Source organism: Cannabis sativa, chromosome 3, assembly GCF_029168945.1.
Source record: "Cannabis sativa cultivar Pink pepper isolate KNU-18-1 chromosome 3, ASM2916894v1, whole genome shotgun sequence".
NCBI lineage: Eukaryota > Viridiplantae > Streptophyta > Magnoliopsida > Rosales > Cannabaceae > Cannabis > Cannabis sativa.
This window is the reverse complement of record NC_083603.1, coordinates 10,629,964-10,639,447: the sequence shown is the minus strand read 5'-3', so window position 1 is coordinate 10,639,447 and position 9,484 is coordinate 10,629,964. Positions and strand designations below refer to the sequence as shown.

Sequence of the window (9,484 nt, the reverse complement as noted above, 5' to 3'; positions counted from 1 at the left end):
GAGGCAAACCCAGAAAAAATTCAAGCTCTCCTGAGCATACCATCCCCCAAGAAGCATAAAGACGTGCAGAGCCTAATCGGAAAGGTTGCTACCCTGAGCCGTTTTATCTCCCGATCTACAGACAAGTGCATTCCCTTCTTCAACGTATTGAAGAAGTGCCAAAAGTTTGAGTGGTCGGACGAGTACGAGGAGGCATTCAAAAAGTTGAAAGAACATATGGCCAAGCCTCCAATCCTGTCAAAACCCGTCCTCGGAGAGGACCTGTTCCGATATCTGGTCGTCTCCAAGCACGCGGTCAGCGCTGCCCTAGTTCGGGAAGAAGAGAAAACTCAACATCCCGTATGCTACGTCAGCAAGCGCATGATAGGGGCGGAGACGAGGTACCCCATCATCGAAAAATTGGTTTTCTGCCTCCTAATGGCCTCAAGAAAATTAAGGCCGTACTTCCAAGCACACCCAATCAAGGTACTGACCAATCATCCGCTCCGGCAAGTCCTGCAAAAGCCAGAGGCGTCCGGAAGGCTCCTCAAATGGGCAATGGAGTTAACTCAATTTGACTTACACTACATACCCCGCATCTCCATAAAAGGACAAGCTTTGGCAGACTTCATCACCGAATGTAATGAAGTCGAGGCAACCGCGAATGCACCGATACCATCGGTCCCCACATGGAGAGTATTTGTGGACGGAGCCTCTAATGAAAACGGATCCGAAGCGGGGGTTGCTATGATATCCCCGACCGGACTTCGACTCCAGGCAGCCCTACGGTTTGACTTCTAAGCTTCAAACAACGAAGCCGAATATGAAGCCTTGATAGCAGGACTGAGATTAGCAAAGGCCGTAGGGGCCAAAAGAGTAGAAGTCTACAGCGACTCCCAACTTGTTGTAAACCAGATATCGGGAGAGTATCAAACACGCGGCGAGCGAATGGCCGCATATGTAACAATAGTCCAGGAACTGCTCCATGAGTTTACGGACTACAAAGTAGAAAGAATCCCCCGAGAAAAGAATGCTCACGCGGACTGTCTGGCAAAGTTAGCTTTAGATAGTGAAATCGAAGGGCTGGGGGTAGTACCTGTGGAACGCTTGGCAGAGCCTAGCATTAAAATAAAAGAGGCCATAAGAACGTTCGGGCAAGAACCCAACTGGATGGTCCCCATCATAGAATACATAACAAAAGGTGAGTTACCCAAAGAAAGGGCACTGTCTAGAAAGATCCAGTACCAGGCTCATCGTTATGTAATGATGGATCAAATTCTCTACCGAAGAGGACTCAGCATGCCTTATTTGAGGTGTGTATCGGACCCTGAAGCTAGGCAAATTATGTTAGAGGTCCACGAAGGGTTCTGTGAAGATCATACAGGAGGACCGAGTCTCTCAAAGAACATATTGAGACAGGGATACTTCTGGCCAACAATGAAAAAAGATTGCATAGACTACGTCCAAAAATGTGATTCGTGACAAAGGTTCGTGAACATACCGAGAGCTCCTCCCAATGAAATTACCCTGATGACTAGTCCCTGGCCCTTCACGGTCTGGGGAATAGATCTTATTGGGTCCCTGCCAACAGGAAATGGAGGAGTAAAGTATGCAATAGTAGCAGTAGAATACTTCACCAATTAGACGGAGGCTAAGCCCATGAAGACTATAACTGCTAAAAAAGCACTAGACTTTGTTATCAAAAACATAGTGTGTCGATATGGCTTGCCTCACAAAATAGTCTCTGACAATGGAAAGCAATTTGATTGCGAAGAGTTCACTGACTTCTGCAACCAACACGGAGTAGTAAAAAGCTTCTCCGCGGTGGCAAGGCCGCAAACAAACGGACAAGCAGAAGCAGTCAACAAAATTTTAAAGGTCACCCTAAAGAAAAAGCTGTTGGCCTGCAAAAACAACTGGCCCGAAGAGTTGCCAAGAGTGTTATGGGCCTACCGGACGACCCCCAGAACCACGACCGGCCACTCGCCTTTCTCAATGGCGTACGGTTGTGAAGCGATGGTCCCGGTAAAAACGTTATTCCCGTCCCACAGGAGAACGACTTACGATCCAGCTACAAACCAAGCTTTATTACAAGAAGCGCTGGATCAAGTTGAAGAACTCCAGGACGAGTCACAAATACGGATGGCAGCTTATCAAAAGAAGGTGACCAAATACTTTAACTCCAAAGTTAAAAACAGAAAATTTGTTATTGGGGATATGGTCTTAAGAAGAGTCTTCCCAGCCACCCAAGAACCCGGAGTGGGGGTACTTGGGCCAAATTGGGAAGGACCATATGAAATTGAGGACGAAATCGGTTCAGGCACTTATAAGCTGAAAAGGATGGATGGAACCATTGTGCCAAGGTCCTGGAACGCCGATCACCTCCGAAAATATTACCAATAGTCCAAAAGTGTAACTTAGGCTTTGTTTAAAGGGTTTGTACCGTCTAAGTGTATGCAGCTTCTGTATTTTAAATAAAATTGAGTGCCTTATAAACAAAGTTTTCATGCCACTCAGGGGGGTACTAAGGCATACCACACAGACAGACGAAAAACAGGCCAAAAGTAAAACATCCTGACCCAAAGGGCAGGTCAAAAAACAAAAAAAAGAGTATGCACCAAAAAAGAGCATATGTATAAACATCCTGACCCAAAGGGCAGGTCCAAAAAGAAAAAAATATGTGCATCAAAGAAGATCATACATATATATATATAGAAATCTTGGCCCTAAGGGCAGGTCAAAAAAAATATACAAAGGGCCCGGGGACAGGCCTTAACCATTGTTTCCCCTCAAAAAATAAAACAGCTATTTAAATAAAGATTGTCTTAAATAAAAGCAAATTGGTTGAAAATAAATAAAAAAAAAAAAAAAAAGAAGAAGAAGAAGATAAGAAAAATCTGGGTTGTAATGGGTTGAACTCGGAACGACCTAGTCGATGCGAGGAGGAAGGCGAGGACCAATGCGCGCCTCCAGCATGGCGTCAAGCTTTTTCTTCTTCTCCCGGAATTTGGCAATCATCTCTGCAGGTTTTGGGTAGAAGTCGAGCTTGATACTCTGGCCATTTGTTGACCAGGCAATGTAGACGCCATCATCGAACCGCTTGATGCAACGGCTGCAGGAGACAGGAGAAAGGAGCTCATCTTTCTTAGCCTTCTTCAAGGCTTGGTCCTTAAAGTCCTTAAGCTCCTTCAGCTCCACGGCCAGGTTAGCCCTGGACTCCAAGTCCTCCTAGTGCAATTCCTCTAAGGACTTCACCTTGGCAGCCATTTCGTCTAAGGCTGCCCTAGCCTCCCGAAGCTCGCGTTTGGCCTTGGCAACAGCCTCGCCCTCCGCCCTCAACGCTTCTCGGTGCTTGGCCTCCAGCCTATCCCTCCGAAGGACCTCCTCTCGGATCATCGCCTCCGCTTGGGCTTCCCTCTGTTTAGCCTCTTCCTCGAACTTGGCCTTAGCAAGGGCCTCCCGCCGCGCAGCCTCCTCTTGGAACGCCCGCCTTTCAGCAGACAGGTCCTGCAGGATCTTCACGACTTCGTCTATGCCTCCAAATTCGGACAAGACGAAGCCATGATTAACTATGTTTTTGGAAAGGCGGCCGACCTCTACAGCAAGCTGGAAAAGGAAGCAAGAGTGAGTAAAGGCCTTAAGAAAAATAATGAGAAAAGAAGTAAATCACAGAATACTTACCACGGTCAAGGAGTGGCTGAGATCTTGAACTTAAAAGACGGAGTTCAAGGATGCACAAGCAGCGAATCGCTTAGGCGCGCACCGGGTTAGCTGGGAGACGTACTCGCCGGTCATCTTCGCAGCAAAAGGAGCCAAGGTAGGACCGAGGAAACGATTGAACCAGTCCGTCAGGGGGTCCCGGTTTAGATCCCACGGGTTCTGGTAGTTCTGATCGTTAAGGGAATTTTGCATCTCCTCTCGCAAAATCCTCCTCAAGGCCTCCACCTCAGCATGCCCCCGGGAGTATTCATCCATGGCATAATTGTACTTGGCTATCCGAAGCTCGTGCCTAGCCTCATCTCCGGGAACCGGAGTCAGCACAATGTTAGGAGGCACTGTAAACTCCTCCACCTCGGGAGGGATCCCGGAATCACGGCTCGGGGACGGAGTGTCCATTCTCCGCGGCCGTTTAGGTATTTCCTCAACCACCATCTTGCCTTTGCGCTTGCGGATCAGAGCAACCTCTTTCTCTTCTTCACTTTCTTCAACTTCCCCAGGAAGAGCCCATTGCTCTTCTTGACCTTCTTTAGCTTCCTCAGGAAGTACCTCCTCCTCATCCACTAAGTCAATAGTGTTTGGAGGGGCACTGGAAGAAGCCTTCGTGGGGGTGACCATCTGGGAAGAAGTTGGAGGAAGAGAAGCATCAGGACTGTGGGCTCCAGCAAGGGTGGCCAAGATCGCCTCCATGGGATTAGCTGCTGCAACAAGAGAAAAGAGTTAAGCGTTAGAACATCTGTGAAAGCAGTAAACACTTAAAAAGCAATCGAGCTAATCCTACCCTGACTCTCTAATTCGGCCCTAGCAAAGTTCTGAATCTTAATACTGGCTGCATCATCCCCGAGATAGCTGTCCGAGGGACGGAACCAGCTATAAGAAAGATAGGCCGAAGGATCCAAGGGAACGGGCACCAGAGGTCCAGAACCCATCCGGGACCGACCTAAATAATCTCCTAAATTGGAGAAATAATAATCCTATGCATGATCCCCCCACCGGGTCGAGGGCATCCTAAACCTAAGGAGACGTTCATCGAACCCTACAGGCCTAAGTCTTGCATATTTGCGAACAGAAAGGACGTAATGTATTGTTAAAGGGGACTTACCAGAGCCAGAAATGCTGGCATCAGGAGCCCCCATATTTGGCTCCTGGACGGTAGGCCTTGGCCTGGGAGCCCTCTTCTCGACCGGGCTCCCAATGCGAAGGGGTCTCCCGGCAGCCGTCTGGCTCCTCCTCTCAACCGGGCTCCCAATGCGAAGGGGTCTCCTGGAAGCCGTCTGGCTCCTCCTCTCAACCGGGCTCCCAACGCGAAGGGGCCTCCCAGCAGCCGCCTGGGCCTTAGTGTAAGCCTTCTCCTGGGCCTTCCGGTAGAGGTACTCTCAGTACTTCTCTTCCACGGTGGCAATAATCTCATCCCAGAAGGTCTTCTCCGCGGCCGGAACCCTTACGCTCGGGCAGATGACCTTGGAAAGGTTGGAGTCCTCCACCGACTGGTGCCCAAGGATCAGCTTGGCCTTCTGGCAATTCTCCCTCGTGACCAAACCCCTGACGTCGAGATCCTTCCTATCATAAGTTGCGAAGGTCTTGGCCCGCTGAAGGAAGAGCTGAGTAGGCACGGTCCGCTCTTACGGAGGGATCCTAACCCACTCCGTAAGGAGCTCTGGGTGTTCCACCGCTCGGAACCCGGAGGAGAAGAAAAAGCGATGGCGGTACTCCTTGACGTGTTTTTGCTGGTTGAAAGGGACCACACCCTCATTCAAAGGGTGGGCCCGGAAGCCGTAAAAACCGTCCTTAAATTTGTCCCCCTTCTTGGGGACAGAAACAAGTTCATAAAAGTAAAAAATCTCTGCCGGACTGGGAGAGCCCCATCCCCGGGCAGAGTGAAAAATGAATAAGCCTGAAAGCAGGCGGTAAGCTTGTGGAATAAGTTGGTATGGCGCAAGGCCGACAAATACAAGGAAATTAATGAAATAATCCTGAAGGGGAAGCATGGCCCCGGACATCAAATGAGTTTGGCTCCAAGCTCCGAAGCCTCCGTAGTTGTGATTGGGCGTCTCCACATCACGGGGCGGCTGGTGGTACGTCCTGGAGGTCACGGGTTTGATGCCGGCCACCACCACGATGTTCTCCAATTGGTGAGGGCAAGTCAAAGTAGAATGGAGCTCGGCCGCTTCCCATCCCCTAGCGCGAGGTCTATACCCCTCCTGGGCGACGGGACCCACCATCACTTCCTCTATGGTGGCCAGGCGTTTTCCTCCCTTTTTGGAAGATTTGGAACCGGATGTAGACATGTTGGTTTTGAAAAAGAGTTAAAATTCCAGCAGTCAGGCCCCATACCAAACCGTAAATTAAAAAAGGGAATGGGGGTCCCCTAACCGCTGGAAAGAGGCCCCCTCCGGACGGATGTCAACAAGAAAGCCTTAGAAGGTTTTCCTGGACAAACGTCGGGTGCAAAAAATCTTACAGATAATGACATTACACATAAGTGAAAAAAGGAAAAGAAAGGGAAAGGGCAGAAATCGAGAAAGACAAAGTCTTCTCTGTACCCTTGAAGGCCATCACGTAAGGAGCGAATGGGCCTTTACAAGAAATAATGTGTAAAATAAGAGTAACCCAAAAACCAGAGAAGAGAAATCTAAACATGTTACGCAAAAACTCAAGGCAAAAAATGCCTAGAAACTTCAAACAGTGAACCCAGAAAAACAGATGAACAGTAAAGCATGCCATGAACACAAACAGTAAAGTGAGGGATGCGAAGAACTTACATAAAGTGTTAGAACTGGGAGTTGTTGTTGATCGACGAAGAAATGTTGACTGACAGTAACGAATGAGGGTTAATAAGAAACCTATAGTGTTTGAAGGTTTTCTCGTTTGAGGGTTTTCTTTCTCTCTGGAAAACTCGAAGAAATTTGGTGAAAGGATGAAAGTAACCAAATGAAGGAAAGGTGGTGGCTTTTATAGGCCAAGCTGCATGTGGAACAGGCGCAATCACCTACCAATCGAACGGCTGGGGAGGCGCACGATTCGAATTCCCAAGATCCAACGGCCAGATTGATTTGTAATTAAGGCGGTGGAAACGTTTGAGTATCCGTCTGACACCCAATTAATGCGCCGTATCAATTAAAGTGCATGAAACGAATCAACGCCTGCAAAAAGTGAATCGCTGCAATAATGGTAATCATTAAATACGCCTTCACGCGCCCGAAGTACGTGCCAGGAAACCGAGGAGTCAACCGGAGGCATCTGAACAAGCCTTGCTCATTTCTTAAATAAACAAGGCTTGGGGGGTAAATGTTGCCCCTGATTTTGCCCAATATACGTGGACCAACCAAACAGGGACACGTGGACCAAAAGATCTTAACATTTGAATTGATCGCTAAGTCTTTATGAAGGAAGGCAGCATCCGGGACCTGCCTCCCGGAGAAGGCATACGAAGTCCCCTATGCTCCCGGAGGTCTAAGAGGCATCAAAGCATCTCCGCGAGGTGTCAGGCTTCCCCTGAGCAGTCATCTCGCACTTCATGCCCCATGGGAGGAAACGTGTTGGGACTGCCACACGCAATAAAGTCTGACGACACGACCCCCCCACTTGCACCTACGAGGCTATGACCACTTAAGTCTATTGACGGCTACACTGTGAAGAGTCCCATCAGTCAAAAGGCAATAAGGACATTCCACATAAAATCCCTACAGCACCTAGGGATTTGACAATGCATTACCCATGGTATATTCATTGGGAATACCCAACTTTATTGATAGTTAAAAAAATATATGTACTACAATTCTCGGAATCACCCCACCAAAAAACACTATAAATACCCCCTCAAAGCTCATTAATGGGGTCGAGATTTTTGGGTTGCATAAGTGCAAGAAGAGTAAATACTCACCAAGAATATTCTCTGTATTAAATACACTCATAAATACACAGACGCGTGGACTAAGGCTCATTAACGCCCCAACCACGTAAAAATCCTTCTCTTAATTTCTTACAGCTCTTTAATCTACTATTATTTTATTGGTTGCTGAAATTCTCGGTCAACACTAACTAGTTAAGTTAGTAATTTATTACTAACTAATTACTAATGAGTAACTTATTAGTAAAATTAATAACTAGTAAGTAATAAAAACACATAAATAAGAATAAATATTAGTAACTAGTTACTAGCTAGTAAAAAAAATCTAAACACATGAATATAAATGAAAAAAGAATTAATATGCAAATAAAAAAGTTAATTTTTTTTTCTCATCTTATATTTACATCTACTCTTTTTAAAAAAATAAACATATACATATATAATAAATTATATCTCACAAATAAATTTCTAAAGTCTAATTTCTAAACTAATTTCTTAGGCACTAATTTCTAAACTTTTATTTTAAAACTCTCCTAACTCATTCTCAGTCCCAATACTTAACAAAATTATTAATTTAAAATATTCAATATATACATATATAATACATAAAATACATACAATACAATTACAAAATACATATATATAATACATATTTGATACAATATAAAATACATACATATTAAAGAGTATATTTTTATCTTATTATCAAAATCTAGCCACCAATACCGACTAAAATCTAGCCACCACACACAACCACAATAACATAATCTTAACAATATAGAAAAACCTTCAAAAGTTTACAAAATAATAATTAAAAAAACCAATGTACATTACTAAAATTATTAAAGATTAGATTTATACCTTAATGGATGTTAAGATCCAATCATTTCTTAACTAAAATTGGCGACCGAAGCTACAACCACCACAACCACAATCTCTAAGCTCGATTTATCTTAAAAAAATAAACAAAACACAATCAAACTCCGAGGATATATTTTTGGGTATGAAAAATACAAAATTTAAAAAAGGATTAAAAACAGATGAAAATGAAGAAATGGGGGAAGGAAGGGGTTGGTTGGCGAAGGTTTCGTGGGTTTGAGAGGAAGAAGGCATTATTAGTTCTTTGGGGTTTGAGGAAGATGAAGTGGCAAAGAAAAAGGCTGGGAGTGGGTTATATAAACCCTATGGCATCGGTCATTAGGAAATAATCGACGACAAATTGACACGTTTAAGCTACAGCGTGTCCCTATGGCGTCGGTTATTTCTTAAAAACTGACGCTATATCCCCTCTCATTTACACATCACAACTGAAATAAAAAAAAATTGTAGCTATAGCAATTAGGTACAGTCTATAGCTACAATTTTTATAACATAACCACCTCTAAATGTCAACTTTCAATGAGAAGAAATATTAGGATGCTTTAGCTTCTCTTTTTTTATTAATGTTCTGAAAAAATCACATTTAAAAGTTATTTTATAGTAGAGTAATGCACAATGATAATGAAGACAAATCATGCAAAAATTTGAGTTGATTCGACCCTAACAGACGACGATGATTATTCCGTAGTCAATCAACACAATAAATCACAAGATTCGGATGAACACTGGCAATATATATCCACTCCAGTAAAGAACTCACACAGAACACAAATAGAGAAAAAGTTGTAAAAATTCATGCAAAGAAAAGGAAATGAAGACTTACTCACTGTTGGACTTGAAAATCTTGAAGAGGATATCCACCTCAATCTTGTCCGCGCAACGAATGATCTGAGAAAAACTTCAAAATGAAGAACATGGAACTTTTTGCTCTTAAAGTTTGAAGGTATTAAAAGTTTGAAATGAAGCTTGGAGGAGTATTTATAGGAGAAAGGCAGATTGGGAAAATATTTTTTAGAGAAATAAATTCAAAATGATTACTTTTCTCCACAAAAATCCTAA

The 9,484-nt window shown here is 44.5% G+C and overlaps 1 protein-coding gene across 1 annotated transcript; it reads right to left on the bottom strand.

Annotated features, from left to right (window-relative positions):
- Window positions 1–2,029: 2,029 nt before the first annotated feature.
- LOC133035619 (uncharacterized) lies at window positions 2,030–4,725 on the bottom strand. The gene is made up of 2 exons (XM_061111656.1): window positions 3,661–4,725; window positions 2,030–3,585 (listed from the first exon to the last, which is right to left on the bottom strand). The coding sequence occupies exon 1, from the start codon at window positions 4,384–4,386 to the stop codon at window positions 3,691–3,693; it is 696 nt and encodes a 231-aa protein (XP_060967639.1). The 5' UTR covers window positions 4,387–4,725; the 3' UTR covers window positions 2,030–3,585; window positions 3,661–3,690.
- Between the last annotated feature and the right edge of the window lie 4,759 nt (window positions 4,726–9,484).

Bases quoted from the DNA above. Each gene is read 5' to 3' on its own strand.
- LOC133035619 (XM_061111656.1), bottom strand. From the start codon at position 4,386: ATGGAGGCGATCTTGGCCACCCTTGCTGGAGCCCACAGTCCTGATGCT.